Consider the following 25248-nt stretch of genomic DNA (forward strand, 5'->3'; position numbering starts at 1 on the left):
CTGATGTGTGGTTACCCCTCCCTGCTGTGTCTCCCAGGTGTGTCCTGTTATTGTCATTATTGTTGGTATAAGGGAGTGGTGTTAGTCTCGCCCGGGTGTGGGAGCATTGTTTGCTGTTTGAATGTCTGCAGGGTGCTTGTCTGCATGTTTTGTCACAGTGGTGTCTTTTGACCAAGTTTGCCACGTCTTCTACGCCAAGTTTGCCACGTCTTCTACGCCAAGTTTGCCACGTCTTCTACGCCAAGTTTGCCACGTCTTCTACGCCAAGTTTGCCACGTCTTCTACGCCAAGTTTGCCACGTCTTCTACGCCAAATCTTCAACGTCAGCCACGCCAAGTCTTCAACGTCAGCCACGCCAAGTCTTCAACGTCAGCCACGCCAAGTCTTCAAAGTCTGCCACGCCAAGTCTTCAAAGTCTGCCACGCCAAGTCTTCAAAGTCTGCCACGCCAAGTCTTCAAAGTCTGCCACGCCAAGTCTTCAAAGTCTGCCACGCCAAGTCTTCAAAGTCTGCCACGCCAAGTCTTCAAAGTCTGCCACGCCAAGTCTTCAAAGTCTGCCACGCCAAGTCTTCAAAGTCTGCCACGCCAAGTCTTCAAAGTCAGCCACGCCAAGTCTTCAAAGTCAGCCACGCCAAGTCTTCAAAGTCAGCCACGCCAAGTCTTCAAAGTCAGCCACGCCAAGTCTTCAACGTCAGCCACGCCAAGTCTTCAACGTCAGCCACGCCAAGTCTTCAACGTCAGCCACGCCAAGTCTTCAAAGTCAGCCACGCCAAGTCTTCAAAGTCAGCCACGCCAAGTCTTCAAAGTCAGCCACGCCAAGTCGTCAAAGTCAGCCACGCCAAGTCGTCAAAGTCAGCCACGCCAAGTCGTCAAAGTCAGCCACGCCAAGTCGTCAAAGTCAGCCACGCCAAGTCGTCAAAGTCAGCCACGCCAAGTCGTCAAAGTCAGCCACGCCAAGTCGTCAAAGTCAGCCACGCCAAGTCTTCGCCATGATCTGGACAGTGGCATTGTGACAACTGCAAAAGCGGCGGAATGACTGTGAACCAGCCCCTTCTATCTGAGATTAGCTAGCAGTTGCCTTCATTTGCTTTTTGGATTTAGGGCTGTACGATATAGATAAAATTTCGGATCATTTTTGCCAGACATCTTTTTTCTTTGGTCTTTGACTCAGCATGAAACTTGGCATCATTTCAGTGTTTTATGGTGCCTTCTGTATTTTGTTATTTTATTTATAGTTATATTTACTTATTCACTTCCCTGCATCTTATATATATATATATTTTTTTTTGCTTTTATACTTACTTACTTATATAATATACTTACCTACATATATTTACTATAATTAATTTTATTTTGTGTTATTTTCTTTCACTTGTGTCCACTGCAAGACTGATTTCTATTCCATGCACTTTGTATGCAGCAATGGATGTTTTAAAGTGCTTTATAAAAAAGATTGAGTTGAGATATGTCGATAATATACAGAAACGACATATGGGTTCAGTGAAAAATATCAATCCATAAGGATGTGTAAAGTGCTGTTTATTATTATTATTATTATTATTATTATTACTTAGCGACAGTCATCAACCGTGACAAACTTGGCAATAAAAAAAAAAAAAAGTATAGAGGATTCAACTTACATTGTACTGCAACTATGCTTTAGTGATAAATAATTTTATGCTCCAAAGTATTTGTTGTGTATGTGTGATTGCGTGGGTCTGTTAACCGCATACTGTGTATTGATACAATTTGTCCGTGCTGTGTGGCTTGACTAATCAAAACAAAAGTTTGCCACTCACTTGTGAACGTCCGCAGGGTGTCCGGGCTCTCCCTTAGAGATAGGGTGAGAAGCTCGGTCATCCGGGAGGGACTCGGAGTCAAGCCGCTGCTCCTCCGCGTTGAGAGAAGCCAGCTGAGGTGGCTCGGGCATCTGGTTCGGAGGCCTCCTGGACGCCCCCCTGGGGAGGTCTTCAGGGCATGTCCCACCGGCGGGAGGCGCCTTAGATGACCCAGGACACGCTGGAGAGACTATGTCTCCCGGCTGGCCTGGGAACGCCTTGGGATCCCGCCGGAGGAGCTGGTTGAAGTGGCTGGGGAGAGGGAGGTCTGGGTTTCCCTCCTAAAGCTGCCGCCCCCGCGACCCGACCTTGGATAAGCGGAGGAAGATGGATGGATGGATGAATTTATGGTGAATTCTAGGGCTGGGTATCGATTCAAATTTCCAGGATCGATTCGATTCGCAAGGGTCCGATTCGATTCGATTAATGATTCACAACGATTTTCGATTCATTTGAGGAATTCATGCAGCACCTATTTTAGACAGTCAAAAGTACCAGTGCTGCAAATAGTAGAAACTTCTTGCTGTAATTTAATGCATTAGTAAAAATATGAATATTTACATTAAGAATTGAATCAATTGCAGTTGCATTAATACTGTTTTATTTAACACGGCCTTATAAAAACAATAAATAATAATTTAAATCAATTACAACCACAGTACAGGCTATGTAAAAAAAAAAAAAAAGTGACAAAAAACCACTGACACTCATTCATTGTTTTTTGTGCAAATGTTCCAATGGTGGTTGAGGGGATGGGGTGGGTGGGGAGATGATCGATACTGGCTTCCTCCGTGTAAGTGACACGGGCTCGGAAGCATTTGTTTGTGTGTGTTGAATGTGTTGTGTGTGTGTGTGTGTGTGTGTGTGTTGGGGGTGGGGTCGATATATCTATACATAGCTTTATGTATCGATATTGGGATATGAAAAGGCGTATCTATACGATATCGATGTATCAATATTTTGAACCCAGCCCTAGTTAATTCAATTGAAATAGAAAGGGTGTATGAAAACAAATTCCTTGTAGTAATTGATGATAAATTATTTTGGAAGCCACACATAGAAAATGTAAAAAGGAAAATGTCAAAAATCATAGGGATACTCTATAAAACTAAGGATGTCCTGAACATGAACTCATTATATACATTATACAGTTCATTATTATTACAATATCTGACCTATTGTGTGGAAATCTGGGCAAATACAAATAGAAAAAAAAACACCAACTGTATTCAAATTGCAAAAGAGCTATAAGAATTATTAATTAATCCAAATATATAGAATCAACACATCCATTATTTATTAAATTAAACACAATGAAATTTTATGACTTGGTTGAGTTTAAATTAGCACCAAATTAGACACAGTCCTTATGATATAAGGGGTGAACATGTCTATAAAAACCAAAAATAAAACATAAAAAATCAAGAACAAATATTAAGCAAAGGTGTGTATCTGTTAAAGGTGTTAATTTGTGGAATCATTTGGGAATTGCCCTGAAAGGATGTGACTCACTTGTTGAGTTAAAAAAAAAATTGTTTAAAAGTAAAAAAAAAAAATACTTGTGTATAGATTTGTTATTCATTCACTCATGTGGCCCATGTGATAAACTTCAACATAAAATACATAACATCACAATAAATTAACTTTACCAAACCATGTGTATCTTGTGTCTCGCAGATGTCAGTGAAAAATATATTTTTCCTGAGCGGCAGGAGCCAGAGTTCCCTGGCGTGAAACAGGAGGAGGACTTGGAGCCTCTGCAAGTTAAAGAAGAGCAGCAGCAACAGCCTCCCAACATCAAAAAAGAGGAGCAGCTGCCACCATACATTGAAGAGGAGGAGCACTTCACAGAGTTGCCCATGACTGGTGTCCATTTGAAGACTGAAGATGAACGTCAATATGAAGAGAACAAAGGGGCGGAGTCTCCAAGCAGACAACAAATGTCAAATGATGACAGCCGGTTAGCTCTCATGTCAGATGGTGAAGACGCGTCACACGCTCCTCACACTGCTGACGATGAACAGTGTGACGATGATGTGACATGTCACACTGATGGCAAACGGTGGAAATGTTCTCAGTGTGGAAAAACCTTTGGTTTCAAGTCTCAATTGAGAAATCATGCGATGCGCCACACTGGTGATAAACCCTTTGCTTGCACAGTTTGTGGTCGAAAATTTGCTCGCAAGGAACACTTAAAAACACACACAAGAACCCACACTGGAGAGAAGCCCTTTGCTTGCTCAGTTTGTGGTCAAAGATTCCCAACAAAGGGCAACGCTGAGAGGCACAAGTGTGCTGGTGAGAAAAGCGGTTGATGAATGAAGCTTGATATGATCTCATTTAGGAATTGACGTTTAAAATGGTGCAGAAATTTCTACCGCTAAATGAATGATTGATCTGTGTACTTGTATTGTGTGTTGTATGTGTCTTAGCCTATTTTGAAAATGAATTTGTTTTGAAAACATCAACCTGACAAGTGGCTGCAGATTATAACTGACGTCTATAATCTGACATGTTGACATGTAAATGTCCGTTCATATGTAGTTTGCCTTATATATATACAGCACACCGACCTGTATATATGACTGGATAGCAGATAGCCCTTACACGCCCGTGCAAGCCGTTGAAGCGACAGGGCGGCCATCTTGCTCCTACCATCTCGTCAGTGGGTGGACGGTATGTCCACTTTGAGGACCCCTTTTTTTTTAATCACTCAGTTCCATGGACAGCATGATTTATGGTGATTTAAATTTGTTAAAAACAAGAGGACTTCGGACATTTTCCAACTTGCCTTAAAGGCGTATAAATGATATGTTACATGACGTTTACAGGAGGAAACTTGTATAATTCATTGTTTATGAAAGAATCACAACTGTTCAACAAATAATATTGGGTCCTTACGTGCACACATATGACAGAAAAGATGGCGCTTTCAAGCAGCAATGCCAGTTAAGTGGGGATTTTGTGAGGTTGTTGTGCTGTTAGACTAGCTCAGGGGTGTCAAAACTCAGTTTTGTTGCAGTCCTCAGGGTTTATCTCAGAGGGCTGTTATGACGGGGAAACCAAATGTTTATTCGTCTCACCGAACAAGATGGATTACTCGTTTTGAAATGAGAAGTCAAGGGTAAAAGTTTGTTCACTAAATTCTACTGCATCTATTTGTGGGGAGTGGCGTCAAGTTGTATTTTACAATTTTAAAATGTGCAGAAACTCGCAAGTTACTTATTGTTTAAAATTACAGAACTCTTAATATGAAAAGAACACATCGATCGTTTCTGGTTCCAATGCAGTAAAGATTCGTCATTTTACAATCCACATCCTATTTCACTTAACAAAATAAAAGCATCAGCGAATGCATATATTTGTGGGCACTGTGTTGTATTTTACAGTTTTAAAAAATGTGCATAATTTTCACAAGTTACTTATTATTAAAAATTAGGCAGCTCCTATTATGAAAAGAAAAATGCACTGAGCTGTCACCATTGTCTTGCAAATGCAATTATGCCATGTTGTAGTGACAGAAAAATGACCAAAACAAATCAGTCACACTTTGGTTTGATTTTACAGTAAAGTACATATTTTATTTTTTTAAACTTTTTTTTTTTATTGCATTATTATGAAATTACTCTATCAATGAATAAAAAAAAAATCTTGAATTGTTATGAAATTACTTTATCAATGATTTTTTCAAAACTTTTTTATTGAATTATTTAATTTGTTTATCAATGCCTAAAAAATAAAACCATATTTAAATTAGGGGGAAAAAATTTACTTTTAAAACTCTTTGACTGCCAAAGACGTTTCATGATGATTAGTAAAATTCCAATGAATGGAATGCGATCTTTCATTGAGTAGCCACATTGTATATGAAGTAAAGGCAAACAATATTCTTTTTGCCTTGAAAGATGATTTAAAATGCTCAAAAGCGGCTGGCACTGTGGATTTTTTTGTTTTGTTTTTATAACGCCTGGCAGTCAAAGAGTTGTAAATTTAGATATAAATTGAGATATAAAATCTGTGAATAATGTGCAATTAATCGTCAGTTAATTATTGAAGTAATGCGATTAAATATGATTAAAAATTTTAATCGACTCTCTCTCTCTCTCTCTCTCTCTCTCTCTCTCTCTCTCTCTCTCTTTATATATATATATATATTTTTTTTCCCGAGTTGAGCCCCATAACATTTTACGTATACGGTTCTGTTTTTGACGGAATTTACACCATTTTTAAAGTTTGTTTTAATGGTATTGGTGCTGAATTTTGTAATGTTGTAATCAAATTCGTTTACCTACCCATGCATTGGTTATTTTGTTTTGTTTTGTTTTGGGGAACGGAAACGAGAACTTCCCCCCCTCAGAAGTCAGTTGCTGTGTGCGCGTTTGTCTTCTCATGCAGGGAGGACCCAAAGCTGAAGAGGGCCACAAGAAGACTGCTGACATTGGCCCTCATCGAGTCGCCAGGCTTTTTTGTCAACGCGAAGGAATGAATGAAAATAAAAACCAAAAGTGGGATGAAAACAAAAAGTGTGACTGTGGTAAGTATGTGTATTTAATTTTCTTTCCATGCCTTCCATGCTACTCGTATGTACAGGAAGTAAACATGTTTCTTCTTATTCGTCCAAATGTAGTTTGACGATTTGATTATTTTTATTATCCAAATGAATCGAGTATTAAACTTTTTAGGATTTTTTTCAAAGTACAATATTAATATTTTCGTGACATGGTGATTTGTCCAACTGTGATTGCCGTAGATTTCACGTGGTAGCAGAAGAGCGACTCCATTCCAGGCACGACGCGTTTTCGCTCGGCTTCACTATAAAAATAATTCAACACGAATTCGTACGGAACGAACTGACACATCGACACTTTGCCCCGTCACTACGTTATTGAAGTCATAATTGCTACGTTTCGTGTCTGGTTCAGTCGTATCTCTCGGCCCTCTTTATTTTGTCTTAGCTTAGCTTAGCTTATTTTAGCTTAGCTTAGTTAAGCTTAGCTTGCTAGGCGCCAAAAAACGAGACGCGTTTGCTTTCGACAAATAGGTCGCTTGCACATCGTAATGCATCATGGGAGTTTTTCCTTCGGGCGCCATATTGGGTGTCCACCGGTTCACAAGGTACACTCGCGAGTTACACAGTAGAGCTTATCAACCTGATGTAATTTTCGCAGTATTTTCACGATTTACCGGAAGATCAAAAACAACGATACAGGCAGAAGGTGTCTCTGTGTGGCGGGATTGATCCTAATTACGTCCTGACCAAGGGTGATTTTTTTTTTTGACGGAGAAAGCTTGCTGGCCAAATGTGACATCTCTGGACATCTTTCCCTACCTCGTGTTGACAACATGCTCCATAACACGCCAACAAATCCCTGGAGGCTTACAATTATTTTGTAAGCGGGTGGATACAGAGTGTAAACTTTAACATCGCATCAGAAGAAACTGTTGCTGTTGCACGTAAGTAAACCACATGGTGTTGGTAATTCTGCACACAAAAATGTTGATTTGTTCTCAGGCTTACTGTTATCATTGTGTTTACATGCACAGCTAGGTTTACCTGATGTGGTTTTTCTAACAATTTTATAACAGGCAAATATGGCAGAGCGTATAAGAATAAAAAGTAACTATGCACAGCCTCCCCGTGGCTTAATTAAATTTAATGCTACCCTTTCACTAGTTACATGTTACTTAATCAACTTATTCTAAATGGTTAAGGTTAACCACTCTCAGAGGACGTATTTTTAGTTTCAGTTTCCAGTACAATAAAACGTGTTCATGGTAACTACTGAGCATACTGACAGCTTTTCTTATGATCTCACGGTTAAGGAGGCTGTCACAACACCCAATTTCTGTCTGGTGCCGGATGGCAACAATTCCCATCACTTGTCACGACAACACCAATATTATTACCAGGTATGTATGGCTTTACTTTTTGTAGTTTCTTATTTAATTCTATGTTTCATATTTTCATTACAATGTTTGTAATATTTTCAGATTCAGGCACAGATGAGTTTAACTGGACGGACTTCTGCGACTTTGTGGTGTGGACAAAGTGTGATTGAGCGAGTCCACCCAGATCGCTCGTTTTGGCCAGTTGGAAAAGCCAGAGTTTTTTTTTCCCAAAATCCCCTCCTTACCTGAACTGCTCGGGAGAGCATTTACTAGATCAGCAGTGGACTTCCAGTGTTCCTGCTCAGCCGCTGTCACCTACCACTTGCTCATGTACTTCAAAGATGCGGAATAAAGTAGTTTTTTGTGCTGCAGCAGATTGTAAAATCAAATGATATCACTTGAAGTGTGCCAATCTAGACTGCCAAAAGGACAGTAGTTTTGTGACAAGTGTGAAACAAGGATTATTGGGAAAACTGTAACACAGTACTGGTACTTGTCTTTCATTAAACAAATTTAAAAGAGAGCAACTTTTTCCTCTGTACATAGCATAATGAAAGTCATTGCGTACCCCATCAACATTACATCATACCGTCATCTCAGGATGGTAGGCACCTGTGCTAAAATAAACTACATTAATTAACAGTTCAATTTTTAACCCTGAAATTACTACATCTAATCATTATTCACTTCATTTTTTGTGCTTTTAGAAATAATAGAGATTTATGCCATTACTTTAAGAGGGACCATATTGCACATTGAGTCAAATCCTGTCATTTGTATTATGTATAGCTTTGTAAACAAACCCAACAATAGAATTTGTATAATCGCTGCCTTTATTAGCGCCAAACAAACAGTCGCATGTTGTCCTCCTCCAATGCTTTGATGCTCGCCTTCGTTACCATCATGTCATTGGCAATCAAGTCGGTGTGGCATGAGATCCCTAAAGAAAAAAATAAAGAAAAAAAAAATCACAAAAAAATACGGTACCAGTAATAGGTTTAATATAGTAAAGTAGTATAGTTTTTTTGTCAGTGTAAAAGAAATGTACACATTTTGTTGCATTTTTTAATGTATGAACATTGCTACAGGCAAATACTTATTTCTATAAACACTTCCAAATGTCTCTAAAATATAAGGTGCGTGTACACACACAAACAAAAACACATACATTCACTCATGCATACAATATATCATGTAATGAATTCTGAGTGGCATACCAGAGTCAATGATGTCAGCAGTACTTGAGGGTACAGGTTACTGGAGCCATCTGGCTGCATAACTGCAACAATCTCTGCCACTTCGAGTCGTCTTTTCTTTGCTTGTCTCTCCTGTGCACGTTCATATCTTGGCACCGACTGGGCTGAGACATAGATGTTGTAACTTGGGACCCAACTTTAATGTTGGAGCCCAGTCGGGATGATTGGACAGAAAAACGGGCGCAGGGCGACCTGTTAAAATAAACAAATATATAAACAAATAAAATATGGAAAGACTGGTTATTTTACCGCAGTAGGGTGGCCGTGAATAAGTTCTTTAGCATGATGTGTAGGCTACCGGGGCTCTGTTTTCTTGCATCAGCCCCGGGGGTCTCTTTTTTTTTTCCAAGTTTACATTTTGCCACCAAAAAACATGTTATCGGCATTAAAAGCCCAAGACTAATCAATCCAATTTCAGCAGTAAACACTTTGCACTAGCACTACTTGGGTGAAAATGTTCGATGTTAGCTTTCGGCTAACGTCCGCTAGCCAGCTTGTACTACCGAACTTGCTTGCTCATGAATCCAAAACATAAGCAACTTGCCCATATATGGGCGGTCGAAGCGTTATTAATCCTCATGCATTAAATAAAGGTAAACAAGCTTACCGCTCACAAAGTGATCGCTGCACACACGAGCCCAAAGTAACGACTTCCCTCCGGAGTCCGCACTCCTCTGTCTCCAGGCCCTGGTTCCTAATTATTTTCGGAATTCGGAAAAAAGACCGACCATTTTCCCCCTTGGCTTTGTTCGAACAGCCAACGATACAGCAACAATGTACCATTTTAAACGCAGAAAACAAACGTGATAGATACGTGTTAGACCGAATCGCTACGTAAATGGAGGCCACCCAGCATGGCGACTACGAGAAATCCGAGGCGGAAGTGACGACACGTGCAAGCGACCTATTGGCTCAGCAGACGTCAATCGTGAGCGTAAAGTGTCGTGAATATCGTGTGAAGATGTTCACAATGGCGAAAGTCAAGTACGAAGAGGAGCTTTGTGGAGCACAGGAGGACAACGAGCGACAACGTCAACTGCTGGACGCCGTTTACAAGCAGCCTCGAGTTGTGTTGAACAGAGCAGGTTTGTCACTTGTTTCGTCGACACTTTTCAACCATATGTACCTTTTTATTTCTGTAATGACTCTTCACCGGGTCACTTTGTTACGATACACAGTTAGTTTTTTTTTTCTTCAGTCGGTTTGGTACATTTCTCAGATGAGAATTGGATTGAGCAGAGCAACATGTTCAATTTTCACGTCACAGCATGAAACAGTTTGGACTACAATGTGACGTCACTCGGAATGGCAAAACACAATTTACTCGAGTATAAAACTAGACAGCTTTCTTCATTCATAAATATTCACCATAGCTTCATGTAACGACAGTATTGCTGCTATATCCCTGCATGAAATTACACCGTAAACTACTTAACTGTATGGAATGCTTATGAAATAAGATGAAAACAATAAATAAAGCAAAATTGCACACAAAAACAAGTTTCCTGTAAATCAAATTGAGTTTTGAGGACCAAAATAAGATATACAGGGAAAAAAAATATTAAAAATAAGTGGAGGTCTAAAATGAAAAAAACAACTATCCGCCATTTTGCTTCCTCGAATGCTTTGTGCTCGGAACTGGGAAGTTTCAACTTGGATATTTCCGACTTCCGACCATCCTCGAATGCAGCAATAGAGCGTTTTCACTGATGTCACGAACTCGGCAGTAACCCGGATGCGCGGCCATCTTGGGAGATATTGACGTACTACAGCTAACGCAAGCCAATAGAGAATTACAATGAGAATTGTTTGGCGAGTCTTTATCGATGTCAAAACTACTTCAAAAGCTCGGCAAAGCCCACCAAAGATGCTAATGCATATAGGGACGGACTTGGCAACAGGAAAAAGCCCGCGATTTGGAAAAAATACGTACAGATTCGTATGAGTTGGCCACCTCTTCTTCTTCTATCCATGACGACCCGGCGATTCTTCCTTCAATTACAACCCCCGACATTGTGAACTAACTACCTGATTTTCTCGCCGAGCCTGTACACAGCAGAATACCTTAAATCGTACAAAGGTTTGGAAGCTTTCAACCAAATGGTGTGTGCACGGGTGAGGGAGACACATGACCAAGTCATCAACTTTAAAAGGAAAAAGGAAAGAAACCTCTCAATAATTACAAGTATTTCAGTGAACTGCTGTGAAGTTTTGCTCTTCAGACGGTTTACTTGTGAGTTGAAATTATGTTGAATGAATTTATATATATATTTATTTTTTCCAAAGGTCGAAGAAACGTTTGTTATGCCGTAGCATAATTTATAATACACTCTTATATACACTGTTGTACTTAGAATACAGTTGAGAATGAGATGCATGGCTTCCTTGAATAAATGTGTGAGCTGCTGAGTGACATTCTGTTGTCTTCCATAACCATACAGTAACAATGATTACTATAAATCGCAAATCTTTTAGAAATATCTTGAGGCTACATATTTGCAGACCAAGCAAGTATATGCAACAAAATGAATGGATGTTCTCGCCACTAGAGACCGCTATTGTATTCCTATTATCCTTTCATTCTGATTGTTGAATTGTAACAAACTTCTGTCATTGCCTTTACTGAAAACAGCTCAATATGGATCGACCGGATGGTTGCGATTATTAATACAGAAACACCCTAATCAAGCTTGATTGCATTTAGCATTTCATCTGTGTGTTTGTTTTTATTTTTGCATGTTTTAGTTACTAAACAAAAAAATAGTCATCTATTAATGATTAATGGTATTTTGTTTCCAAAGGGAAAATTGTATTCACTTTAATCAAAATCAACATCTGATGGACAAAGGTTCACCATTGTCCTCAACAAAGTTCTCCGTTGTGGTCATGTGGTGCGGACTCGGAGTGTGGACAACGGACTATCTCCAAGATGGCTGCTTCCGGGTTAATGCCGCGCCTGATGACGTGTCGTGAAAACGCTCTATTTCATCGCATAAGATTTGTAAAATGGTTGAACAAGTTACAATACGTCAAGCATATTTCAATCCATTCCCAGTAGACTTTCTTTTCCTAGGCAAATGTTAACTTTTACTCATCAAAAATCAATTCAACCAATGAGCAACCCGTTTTCTGAAATTTGTGTTTTCATCTCTAATATTCTAATATAAATTATGGTGAATTCAATTGAAATAGAAAGGGTGTATGGAAACAAATTCCTTGGAATAGTTATTGATGATAAATTAAGTTGGAAGCCACTCAGAAAATGTCAAAAATCAGAGGGATACTCTATAAAACTAAGGATGACTTTAACATGAAATCATTATATACATTATACAGTTCATTATTATTACCATATCTGACCTATTGTGTGGAAATCTGGGGAAATGCACATCAAACAAATATCAGCTCTGTTTTCAAATTGCAAAAGAGAGCTTTATGAATTATTAATCAATCAAAATATACAGAATCAACACATCCATTATTTATTAAATTAAATGCAATACAATGTTATGACTTGGTTGAGTTTAAATGAGCACAAATAATGTACAAAGTACACAAAAATCTACTCTGTACTCAGACTTTGTTTGAAATTAGACACAGTCCTTATGATATTTAAAATAGCACAAATAATGTATAAAGTTTATAACAATTTACTCTGCCACAGTACTCAGAAGTTGTTTATAATGTTGTGACTCACCTCTGGAGTTTAACAAAATGTTTCAAAGTAAAGTTAAAAAAAATTACCTATGTCAGACCAGAATATGAAAATTGTATATGTGAGTATGTGTAAATGATTTAGATAGGTATTATGGTATATGTTTAGGAAATTTATGTATATATATTTTTGGCAAATGTGAATATGTCTATGTGCACTTGTGTGTGTGTGTGTATATATATATATATATATATATATATATATATATATATATATATATATATATATATATATATATATATATATATATATATATATATATATATATATATATAAAACTTGGTTTATATATTTTATTTTTAAAATAGTAATGTCATGGGTTCGTTTTAAGAGGGGGGAAAATGATGGCGCAGTCGAAAACCTTCAGTGAGTGTTTTTTTTATTTACCCCAACGCAGCATCCAAAAAGGTGAAAAAATATTGACAGTGCAAGTCCAGTGCAGGGAAAAACAATTTCAAAAATATTTACAACTTCTTTTTGGTCATTTCTACAACTTACTGTTGACAGCTCAGCCCTCACCATCACGCTCCTCTCTCTAGCCCCTCCCCCTGGACAAACCATTTAGAAATTAAACAAAAAGGAACAAAAAGCAGCTAAAGCATATGTAAATGAACAATATCTACAGCATATATTCCTCATAACAAAAATCCTCCATTCACTACCCGTAATTTCTTCCCTCAAACAGAAAGCAATTCACCTAATAGATCTACTACTGTTATGGTTCACTCCAAAGTCAGGTGACAGCTGAAGCGCGGCAAAATATGCTATTTAAGTTCAATGCAGGAAGTGCTTCGGTTTGGTCCAGTGTTCATTGTCCCACGACCCCGCAGAATGCGGGCGAGCGTCCACGGCACGGCATCACGCGCCGGCGCTGAAGAAGTGGAAACCGGGGTGCGTATGGTCCTTGATGATTTTCCTTGCCCTGACCGAGACACCGGGAGTTGTAGATGGTAGTCAGTGGAGGTAGGGGGCAGCCGATGGTCTTCTGTGCTGTGTTGATGACCCTTTGCAGTCTCTTCCTGTCCGCTTCTGTGCAGCTTGAGTGCCATACTGACACAGCATAGGTCAGCAGACTCTCAATTGCTGATCTATAGAAGGTCACCAGCAGTTTGGTGTTAAGTTGCTCCTTCCTTAGTAATCTCAGGAAGTGCAATCTCTGCTGTGCCCTTTTGACTAGTGCTGTGGTGTTAGCTGTCCAGGAGAGGTCTTTAGAGATGTGAACCCCAAGGAATTTGAAGGTCTCCACACGCTCCACGCTTTCGCCGTTGATGTACAGAGGGGCAGGGGCAGTTTTGCTCCGTCGGAAGTCCAGAATGAGTTCTTTTGTTTTGGAAATGTTCATTGTTAAGTTGTTGAGGGCACACCACTCACTCAGCCTAAGGACCTCTTCCCTATAGGCCGCCTCATTTCCCTCTGTAATCATCCCCACCACTGTTGTGTCATCCGCAAATTTCACAACCATGTTCTCAGAATGGGTGGGTCTACATTCATGTGCGTAAAGTGAGAAAAGTAGTGGGCTCAGGACACAGCCTTGAGGCGAGCCAGTTCTCAGCGTGCAGGTGGATGAGAGATGGGGACAGGGACCCAGCTTGACGTGCTGGGGTCGGTCGACCAGAAAGTCCTTAATCCAAGAGCAAGTGGAGGGCGGAAGCCCCAGGTTAGACAACTTGGGGATAAGAATGTCCGGTATTATTGTATTAAAGGCTGAGCTGTAGTCAATAAAAAGCATTCTGACCATTCTGACATAGCTTCCCCTTTTCTCAAGATGGCTCAGTGCAGCGTGGAGGGTGATTGTTATTGCATCCTCAGTGGATCTATTTGGCCGATATGCCAACTGATATGGATCGAGAGTGGAGGGGAGACAAGCTTTGATGTGTCTTAGTACCAGTTTTTCAAAACACTTTGTGATGACTTGGGTGAGTGCTACTGGACGGAAGTCGGTTAGATTTATTGTGGGTGACTTCTTGGGGACTGGGATGATGGTGGCTGATTTTAGGCAGGCTGGAATGTGGGCTTGTTCCAGTGACAGGTTAAAAATATCCGTGAATACTGGTGCTAGTTGGTCAGCACATGCCTTAAGTACTTTCCCCGGTACACCGTCCGGTCCTGCGGCCTTCCTGGGGTTGACAGCACGGAGCACACGTCTCACGTCTTCCACCGCTACAATCAGTGAGGTGGTGCCAGAAGTTGGTGGAAGTTGTAATAGAGGATGGGGTGGTGTGACTGAGTTCTGAGTTTGGGACTCAAAGCGAGCAAAGAAACTGTTTAGCTCCTCTGCTAATGCCGCATCTGAGTCCCCAGGAGTCGCAGCACAACCCTTGTAGTTTGTGAGGGACTGTATGCTCTGCCACATCTGTCGGGGGTTGTTGAGGTGCCCTTCTATCTTCTCCTTGTAGGTTGCTTTGGCGGTCTTGATGCCTCTCCTCAGGTTGGCACGAGCTGCGCTGTAGAGTGCACTGTTGCCTGATCTGAAGGATGCATCCCGGGCCCGGAGAAGCGAGCGGACTTGGCTCGTCATCCACGGCTTCTGGTTTGGGTACACCTGGATGATCTTCTCCACCGTAACCGTGCCCATGCAGTACCTGATGTAAGACAGTACTGTATCTGTGAATGTGGCCAGGTCTTCGTGGTGGAAAGTCTCCCACTGTGTCTGTTCAAAGCAGTCCTGGAGTCGGGGGAGGGCGTCGTCAAGCCAGGTGATAATGGTCTGTCTTTTGGGCTTGCTTTGACGGCTGAGAGGGGTGTATGCTGGGACCAGGAACAGTGAGATGTGATCAGACTGTCCCAGGTGGGGGAGGGGTATGGCTCTGTATGCACTCTTAATGTTAGAGTACACATGATCCAATGTTTTATCACCTCTTGTTGGACATTTCACGTGCTGGTAAAATTTTGGTAAAACAGTTTTGAGATTTGCCTGATTAAAATCTCCTGCGATGATGTGCGCGCCATTTGGGTAGGCATACAGATGATTGTTTATAGCGTCAAGCAGTAGAGAAAAGGAGAGGTTTTTACAAAAGCATCCGGTGGTATGTAGACGGCAGTGATGATAATAACAGCTGGCTCTCTTAGTAAGAAGAAGGGTCTGCATCTCACCGACATGAATTCCAGGTCCGGGGAACAATGTTTGTCCAGTACAGTGCTGTTATTACACCAACCTTCATTCACGTAGATGCAAAGGCCACCACCTCTCCTTTTCCCGGAGTCGCTGGTCCTGTCCGATCTGTGTAGCGTGCGGCCGGCTAGCTGCATCGCAGCGTCGGGTATTTGTGAGTGCAGCCACGTCTCCGTAATGATTAACGTGCTGCATTCTTGAACGTGACTACTTCCAGCCAGCTGTAAATCCAAATCGTCCGTCTTGTTCACCATGGATCTGGCGTTTGAGAGGTAAATGCTTGGCAGCGATGGTTTGAGTGGCTGTTTCCTGAGCCGAGTTAGCAGGCCGGCTCTGCAGCCACGCTTCTGCTTCCTCTCGCGGCGCCGCCTCCGTCGCCTACCAGACCCGATAACAATCCACGGAGACCCCGCTGGTCTCACTATCTCATCCGGAATATCATGCATGCGATGAAAGTCGCCACAAACAGTCATTTTCTGCTGGAAGCCAATGTTTAACAAGTCCACCCGGTTATAGTTGATTTTAAAGTCCGGTACACTCGAACAGCTTACAAAAATACACATAAAAAACACGCACAAATGGGGAGAGCTTGAAGCCGCAGCATGCTCATGCGCCGCCATACCCCTTAGCGAGCTAGCCTAAGGCTAGCTAGCTAAGTAGCTGCTCCTCTCAGCTAGACGGCAGCGTGCCCCGTCGGAGAGTGGCGGACAGTTACTGACGCTCCGTCACAAGTAGATTAGTATTGTATTAATAATGAAATAAGTTTAAATATATTTAGTAAAAGGGGTAGGACTAGATAAGTTTCTAACTTCTTCCTACTCCCTTTTGAACACGTAAGTTATGATTGATTGAATGATTATTTTTTGGGGATTTTCATTTGTTTTGATTCTGTTGTTTTTTTTCTTATCTCTGCTGTTTGCCTGTTTATATGTTGAATAAATTAGAGGGAAAAAAAAGATATAAGGTGATATATATATAAACCCAAAACAAGAAGAAATATTAAGCAAAGGTGTCTATCTGTTAAAGGTGTTAATTTGTGGAATCATTTGGGAATTGACCTGAAAAGATGTGACTCACTTGTTGAGTTTAAAAAATTGTTTAAAAAAATTGTTTCAAAGCAAAGTTAAAAAAAAATTACTAGTGTCAGATAAGAGCATGAAAATTGTATTTTTGAGTATGAGTCTATGATTCATAAATGTATTATTGCATATGTCTAGGAATTTCATGTACATATGTTGCTAGCAAATGCACGCATGTCCAAGTGCACTTGTATTCATAACCAGGTTTATACATTTTATTTTTAGAAATATTAACCTCGTATTGTATTAATAATGAAATAAGTCTAAATATATCATGTATAAAGGGTAGGACGAGATAAGTTTTTAACTTCTTCCTACTCCCTTTTGAACACGTAAACTGTGATTGATTGATGATTTTATGGGGTTCTTTTCTTTTTTAATTCTTTGTTTCTCTGCTGTTTGTATGTTTATATGTTCAATAAAAAAAATCAAATATTCAATGTAATATTTTTTATGTCCGGAACAATCAGGGTTATAGAGTTATGTTAAGTGATTTCTGGAACAGAATGTAGATGGGACGTAACATTTGCCAGATTTGTTATTCTTTCACTCATGTGGCCCATGTGATAAACTTCAATATAAAATACATAACATCACAATGCAATAACTTTACCAAACCATGTGTGTCTTGTGTCTCGCAGATGTCAGTGAAAAATATATTTGTCCTGAGCGGCAGGAGCCAGAGTTCCCTGGCGTGAAACAGGAGGAGGACTTGGAGCCTCTTCAAGTTAAAGAAGAGCAGCAGCAACAGCCTCCCAACATAAAAAAAGAGGAGCAGCTGCCACCATACATTGAAGAGGAGGAGGACTTGGATCCTCTTCAAGTTAAAGAAGAGAAGCGGCAACAGCCTCCCAACATCAAAAAAGAGGAGCAGCTGCCACCATACATTGAAGAGGAGGAGCACTTCACAGAGTTGCCCGTGACTGGTGTCCATTTGAAGACTGAAGATGAACGTCAATATGAAGAGAACAAAGGGGCGGAGTCTCCAAGCAGCAGGTCAAGACAACAAATGACAGAAGATGACAGCCGGTTAGCTCTCATGTCAGATGGTGAAGACGCGTCACACGCTCCTCACACTGCTGACGATGAACAGTGTGACGATGATGTGACATGTCACACTGATGGCAAACGGTGGAAATGTTCTCAGTGTGGAAAAACCTTTGGTTTCAAGTCTCAATTGAGAAATCATGCGATGGGCCACACTGGTCATAAACCCTTTGTCTGCTCAGTTTGTGGTCGAAGTTTCTCTGAGAAGGGAACTTTAAAAATGCACACGCGAACCCACACTGGCGAGAAGCCCTTTGCTTGCTCGGTTTGTGGTCGAAAATTTGCTCGCAAGGGACACTTAAAAAGACACACAAGAACCCACACTGGAGAGAAGCCTTTTGCCTGCTCAGTTTGTGGTCGAAGTTTCTCTGAGAAGGGAACTTTAAAAAGGCACACGCGAACCCACACTGGAGAGAAGCCCTTTGCCTGCTCAGTTTGTGGTAAGAAATTTCGTTATAAGGACAAATTAAAAATACACACAAGAACCCACACTGGAGAGAAGCTTTTTGCCTGCTCAGTTTGTGGTCAAAATTTTGCTCAGAAGGGAAACTTAAAAATCCACACAAGAACCCACACTGGAGAGAAGCCTTTTGCTTGCTCAGTTTGTGGTCAAAAAGTTACTGTTAATAAAATATTAAAAAGACACACAAAGACTCACACTGATGAGAAACCATTTTCTTGCTCAGTTTGTGGGCAAAGATTCCCAACAAAGGGCAACGCTGAGAGGCACAAGTGTGCTGGTGAGAAAAGCGGTTGATGAATGAGGCTTGATATGATCTCAATTAGGAATTGACATTTAAAATGGTGCAGAAATTTCTACCGCTAAATGAATGATTGATCTGTGTACTTGTATTGTGTGTTGTGTGTGTCTTAGCCTATTTTGAAAATGAATTTGTTTTGAAAACGTAACATCAACCTGACAAGTGGCTGCAGATTATAACTGACGGCTATAATCCGTCATGTTGACATGTAAATGTCCGTTCATATGTAGTTTGCCTTATATACATATTAAAAGGCTGTTGTTGAGCACATTATTTTAGGTTAATTAATTATGCACAAATTAGTGTGTCAAAAAAATAACGCAACACAGTATAAGATTCTGTATCTACTGCCTGTAAACTTGAATTATTTTGCACTTGAAAGAGTATAATTTATTTTTGTTTACTTTATTCAGATTATTCCTCAAGGTCCTTTTATTCACTTTGTATTTATTTTTATTAAAATGCAGTACATATATTTTTAGTTGAATTTAGGTTAACCCAAATTTTGGAAAAAATGGGTCATATTTTCTCATACCTACCTGTGCTGGTTATTCCTTATATAATTAAATAGTATCACTTGATCAAGTTTCTTGTAACATTTCATACGAATACAAACAAATCATTCTTGCTGAATTGGTATCGGACTGATATTGGTAATTTACAGTCACCTTAAGCTAAAATATCGGTTGTAGATTGGAAGGAGAAAAAGTTGCATCGGGACACCTCCAATGATATGGTATCGGACTGATATCGGTATCGGAAGTACTCGAGGATAAAATATCTGTATCGGATCGGAAGTAAAAAAAGTTGTATCGGGACATCCCTATACATAACAACACAATGCATTAACTTTACCAAACCATGTGTATCTTTTGTCTCGCAGATGTCAGTGAAAAATATATTTTTCCTGAGCGGCAGGAGCCAGAGTTCCCTGGCGTGAAACAGGAGGAGGACTTGGAGCCTCTTCAAGTTAAAGAAGAGCAGCAGCAACAGCCTCCCAACATCAAAAAAGAGGAGCAGCTGCCACCATACATTGAAGAGGAGGAGGACTTGGATCCTCTTCAAGTTAAAGAAGAGAAGCGGCAACAGCCTCCCAACATCAAAAAAGAGGAGCAGCTGCCACCATACATTGAAGAGGAGGAGCACTTCACAGAGTTGCCCGTGACTGGTGTCCATTTGAAGACTGAAGATGAACGTCAATATGAAGAGAACAAAGGGGCGGAGTTTCCAAGCAGCAGGTCAAGACAACAAATGACAGAAGATGACAGCCGGTTAGCTCTCATGTCAGATGGTGAAGACGCGTCACACGCTCCTCACACTGCTGACGATGAACAGTGTGACGATGATGTGACATGTCACACTGATGGCAAACGGTGGAAATGTTCTCAGTGTGGAAAAACCTTTGGTTCCAAGTCTCAATTGAGAACACACGCGATGGGCCACACTGGTGATAAACCCTTTGCTTGCACAGTTTGTGGTCGAAAATTTGCTCGCAAGGGACACTTAAAATCACACACAAGAACCCACACTGGAGAGAAGCCTTTTGCTTGCTCAGTTTGTGGTCAAAGTTTCTCTCAGAAGGGACACTTAAAATCACACACAAGAACCCACACTGGAGAGAAGCCTTTTGCTTGCTCAGTTTGTGGTCAAAATTTCTCTGAGAAGGGAAGTTTAACAAGGCACACGCAAATCCACACTGGAGAGAAGCCTTTTGCTTGCTCAGTTTGTGGTCAAAATTTTTCTTCCAAGGGATACTTAAAAACACACACAAGAACCCACACTGGAGAGAAGCCCTTTGCATGCTCAGTTTGTGGTCAAAATTTTTCTTCCAAGGGATACTTAAAAACACACACAAGAACCCACACTGGAGAGAAGCCCTTTGCTTGCTCAGTTTGTGGTAAAAAGTTTGCTCGCAAGAGACAATTAAAAACACACACAAGAACCCACACTGGAGAGAAGCCTTTTGCTTGCTCAGTTTGTGGTCAAAATTTTTCTTCCAAGGGATACTTAAAAATACACACAAGAAACCACACTGGAGAGAAGCCCTTTGCTTGCTCGGTTTGTGGTCAAAATTTTGCTCGCAAAATACACTTAAAAACACACACAAGAAACCACACTGGAGAGAAGCCCTTCTCCTGCTCAGTTTGTGGTCAAAATTTCTCTGAGAAGGGAAGTTTAACAAGGCACACAAGAACCCACACTGGAGAGAAGCCTTTTGCTTGCTCAGTTTGTGGTCAAAATTTTTCTTCCAAGGGATACTTAAAAATACACACAAGAAACCACACTGGAGAGAAGCCTTTTGCTTGCTCAGTTTGTGGTCAAAATTTTTCTTCCAAGGGATACTTAAAAATACACACAAGAAACCACACTGGAGAGAAGCCTTTTGCTTGCTCAGTTTGTGGTCAAAATTTTTCTTTCAAGGGATACTTAAAAATACACACAAGAACCCACACTGGAGAGAAGCCCTTTGCTTGCTCAGTTTGTGGTAAGAAATTTCCTTCTAAGGAAAAATTAAAAACACACACAAGAACCCACACTGGAGAGAAGCCTTTTGCTTGCTCAGTTTGTGGTCAAAATTTTGCTCAGAAGGGAAGTTTAACAAGGCACACGCAAATCCACACTGGAGAGAAGCCTTTTGCTTGCTCAGTTTGTGGTCAAAGTTTCTCTCAGAAGGGAAGTTTAACAACGCACATGCGAACCCACACTGGAGAGAAGCCCTTTGCTTGCTTGGTTTGTGGTCAAAATTTTGCTTTCAAGGGAAGCTTAAAAATACACACAAGAACCCACACTGGAGAGAAGCCCTTTGCTTGCTTGGTTTGTGGTCAAAATTTTGCTCGGAGGGTACACTTAAAAATCCACACAAGAACCCACACTGGAGAGAAGCCCTTTGCCTGCTCAGTTTGTGGTAAGAAATTTCCTGAAAAGGAAAAATTAAAAAAAACACACAAGAACCCACACTGGAGAGAAGCCCTTTGCTTGCTCAGTTTGTGGTAAGAAATTTCCTTCTAAGGAAAAATTAAAAACACACACAAGAACCCACACTGGAGAGAAGCCCTTTGCTTGCTCAGTTTGTGGTAAAAAATTTACTCTTAATGTAACGTTAAAAAGACACACAAAGACCCACACTGATGAGAAACCATTTTCTTGCTCAGTGTGTGGTCAAAGATTCCCAACAAAGGGCAACGCTGAGAGGCACAAGTGTGCTGGTGAGAAAAGCGGTTGATGAATGAAGCTTGATATGATCTCATTTAGGAATTGACGTTTAAAATGGTGCAGAAATTTCTACTGCTAAAAGAATGATTGATCTGTGTACTTGTATTGTGTGTTGTATGTGTCTTAGCCTATTTTGAAAATGAATTTGTTTTGAAAACGTAACATCAACCTGACAAGTGGCTGCAGATTATAACTGACGTCTATAATCTGACATGTTGACATGTAAATGTCCGTTCATATGTAGTTTGCCTTATATATATACAGCACACCGACCTGTATATATGACTGGATAGCAGATAGCCCTTACACGCCCGTGCAAGCCGTTGAAGCCACAGGGCGGCCATCTTGCTCCTACCATCTCGTCAGTGGGTGGACGGTATGTCCACTTTGAGGACCCCTTTTTTTTAATCACTCAGTTCCATGGACAGCGTGATTTATGGTGATTTAAATTTGTTAAAAACAAGAGGACTTTGGACATTTTCCAACTTGCCTTAAAGGCGTATAAATGATATGTTACATGACGTTTACAGGAGGAAACTTGTATAATTCATTGTTTATGAAAGAATCACAACTGTTCAACAAATAATATTGGGTCCTTACGTGCACACATATGACAGAAAAGATGGCGCTTTCAAGCAGCAATGCCAGTTAAGTGGGGATTTTGGGAGGTTGTTGTGCTGTTAGACTAGCTCAGGGGTGTCAAAACTCAGTTTTGTTGCAGTCCTCAGGGTTTATCTCAGAGGGCTGTTATGACGGGGAAACCAAATGTTTATTCGTCTCACCGAACAAGATGGATTACTCGTTTTGAAATGAGAAGTCAAGGGTAAAAGTTTGTTCACTAAATTCTACTGCATCTATTTGTGGGGAGTGGCATCAAGTTGTATTTTAAAATTTTAAAATGTGCAGAAACTCTCAAGTTACTTATTGTTTAAAAGTAAAGAACTCTTAATATGAGAGTGCCAGGGCCAGTTCATGGTTGCTTGTAGTCTTGTAATCTTCAGCTGTTTTCTCACTGTAGGCTAGTTGTCAATGCCAAACCAAAGACCCTGTGCATTTTTGCGGACCTCTGAATGGAAAAAGTCAATTATAACACTTAAGCAACAACAACCTTTAATCAATCTCATTCACAAAACTCATTCACAGAAGGCAAAAAATCATGGCGGACGCTGCAGGAGGGAGCGCTACAACTCCTGCATTGAAACGCTCGAGATTAAAACCTGTGATATACAGGACAACTGATGGCAAGACAGTTGTGGAGGATGAACTTCTCACTTTTCTTGTTACAAAAATGAGGACTTTAAATCAGGAAGAGATCGTCCTGTTGGCGATAAACACGTTCGACACCAAGGCGATTGAAGCCTCTAAGAAAGTGTTGTTTGAACTTTGCCCTAGGACTACGCAACGATGCGTTGGACATAAAGGGCAAAATAAAGACGCCAACAATATAAAACTTTGTCTTAGTGTGTTGAACGAATGTGGGGAGGATATCCCTAGATTTGTTTGTCACTATCTCGACGATCTACCGCCGATATCATTTGCCAGCCTGGATGTTTCCTGTTTGCTACGGAGAATGGAGCACCTGAGTGCTGAGCTGGGTGCGCTGAAACACGTCACCTCGCTGCAAGCTGATGTCTGTGAGCAGGTTCGGACGGGTGTTGCGGAAGTGAGCTGCCGAGTGTCTGCGCTGGAGGCCCGGACGAGCGGTGCGGTTGACGGGTGCTGGTGTTCCGGACGGCGATGGCAGTGGCGGCGCAGTTGCAGTGGCACCGGCGTGGCGGAATGACGAGTGCGTCGAGTCCGAAGGTGTAAAACAAGTGGCAGCTGGTGCACTGGACTCTGAGGTGGAATTATGCGCCACGGAGCGGCGATTGTCCGCAAGCTCTTCTGATCTGACGCCTGTGAATCGTACCGGGGCGAAATCTACCGGCCTCGGTGTTAGCGGAACGTCAACGAAAAATGACTCAGCTGGGTTTGTACCCACCACCGGCTCTCCTGGGTGGAGTAAAGTTGTCAAGAAAGGACGGCCTCGGCAGAAACTGGCGAATACAGCGCTGGGAATGCCTGTTGCTGCCGCTGGCCGAAAAAAAAGCTGGATCTATTTCGATAATCGGCACTGGCGCTGTAAGTACTATAAAAGTCGTAAAGACTAAAATAGTGAGTGTTTTGGCCACGAAATTCTGTCCAGATTTGGATGCAGAGACGCTGTCAGAGTATCTTAAGTCAAAACTTAACAGGGATGTGACCTGCCTAAAAATCGATTGTGCACGTAGCCGATATGGCTGTTTCAAAGTTACTGCAGAATGTCAGGACATCAATGAAATGTATAATCCTGAATTATGGCCCGAAGGGGCTCTGGTTCGGAGGTATTATGAACCACGTAGAGCTACCGCCCTCGGGCCGATTATGGCAACTGCGCCCCCTATGCAAGGAGGGGTAAGTGTGCAAGTGGATGTTGAATGAATGATGAAAGTTGTGTCATACAATTCGCGTGGACTGCCTACTGGACAAGGGGCTGCTGACAAAGCACGGCGTATTGTTATTGACGCACTCTTTGAGAGTTTTGATATTCTATGTATACAAGAGACTATGCTATCTGTACAAGATCTGGACAAACTCAACACTGTGCACAGTGACTTCTATGGGGCAGGGGAGTCCACAACTGATTTGGGTTTGGGTATTGTGCGTGGCAGAATACCTGGTGGGATAGCCATTTTTTGGCATAAGAAACTAGACCCATTAATTTCTGTAATTCGGCTTGAGGTTGACTGGGCCATTGCAGTTAAAGTTACACATGATAGGAATACTTTTATTGTCTTAAATGTTTATACACCTTATGAATCTTACCAGAATGAAAGTGAATATCTTAATAGGCTCGCTTTTATTAGTTCTTTTATAAAAGATAGTGAATATACGAGCATCTTTGTAATGGGTGATATGAATGCTGATATATCAGATGTTCACTCCTTGTTTGGGCGACATTTGAAGGAGTTTTGTGGAAATGATAAGATTATGCTCTCAAGTGAGAAAATCTTACCAGCTGATAGCTATACATATATTAGTGAAGCTTGGCATACAACATCTTGGCTGGATCACTGTATATGTACAGCTGATGCACACAACTGCTTGGTGGCAGCTGAGATCTTATATTTGATCTATTGCAGATCATATTCCAGTTTCTATGACACTTGATCTAGAATGTTTACCTGCATTGCCTGTTTGCAATAATGGTACACGTAGAAAGCTAGACTGGGGAAAACAATCAGATTTTGATCTCTGGCAGTATAATTGTCGAACTGATATAACTCTGTGATGTTGACATCCCATGTGAAGCTATCCTA

At 41.0% G+C, this 25248-nt stretch overlaps 2 protein-coding genes and 2 long non-coding RNA genes across 4 annotated transcripts in view; 2 read left to right on the top strand and 2 right to left on the bottom strand.

Annotated features, from left to right (window-relative positions):
* The window catches only part of LOC144007179 (uncharacterized), a 337746-nt gene that overhangs the window by 18338 nt on the left and 294160 nt on the right, over positions 1 to 25248 (bottom strand). The gene's annotated exons all lie outside the window — the stretch shown is intronic.
* On the top strand, positions 6605 to 9854 carry LOC144007767 (uncharacterized). The gene is made up of 2 exons (XR_013280348.1): positions 6605 to 7748; positions 7830 to 9854. It is a non-coding gene; the product is annotated as an uncharacterized LOC144007767 (long non-coding RNA).
* Positions 8524 to 9879, bottom strand: LOC144007707 (uncharacterized). Its single transcript, XR_013280318.1, has 3 exons — positions 9591 to 9879; positions 8945 to 9175; positions 8524 to 8667 (listed from the first exon to the last, which is right to left on the bottom strand). It is a non-coding gene; the product is annotated as an uncharacterized LOC144007707 (long non-coding RNA).
* Positions 9896 to 25248, top strand: part of LOC144006700 (uncharacterized) — a 17387-nt gene continuing 2034 nt past the window's right edge. Inside the window, exons 1-3 of the mRNA XM_077505686.1 lie at positions 9896 to 10068; positions 17531 to 18376; positions 19581 to 25248. The exon at positions 19581 to 25248 is cut by the window's right edge and continues 2034 nt beyond it. Coding sequence (XP_077361812.1) covers positions 9945 to 10068; positions 17531 to 18376; positions 19581 to 21691 — 3081 coding nt within the window. The 5' untranslated portion in view covers positions 9896 to 9944 and the 3' untranslated portion in view covers positions 21692 to 25248. The remainder of the gene's footprint in view (positions 10069 to 17530; positions 18377 to 19580) is intronic.

The sequence above is a fragment of the Festucalex cinctus genome, chromosome 1 (assembly GCF_051991245.1).
Source record: "Festucalex cinctus isolate MCC-2025b chromosome 1, RoL_Fcin_1.0, whole genome shotgun sequence".
NCBI lineage: Eukaryota > Metazoa > Chordata > Actinopteri > Syngnathiformes > Syngnathidae > Festucalex > Festucalex cinctus.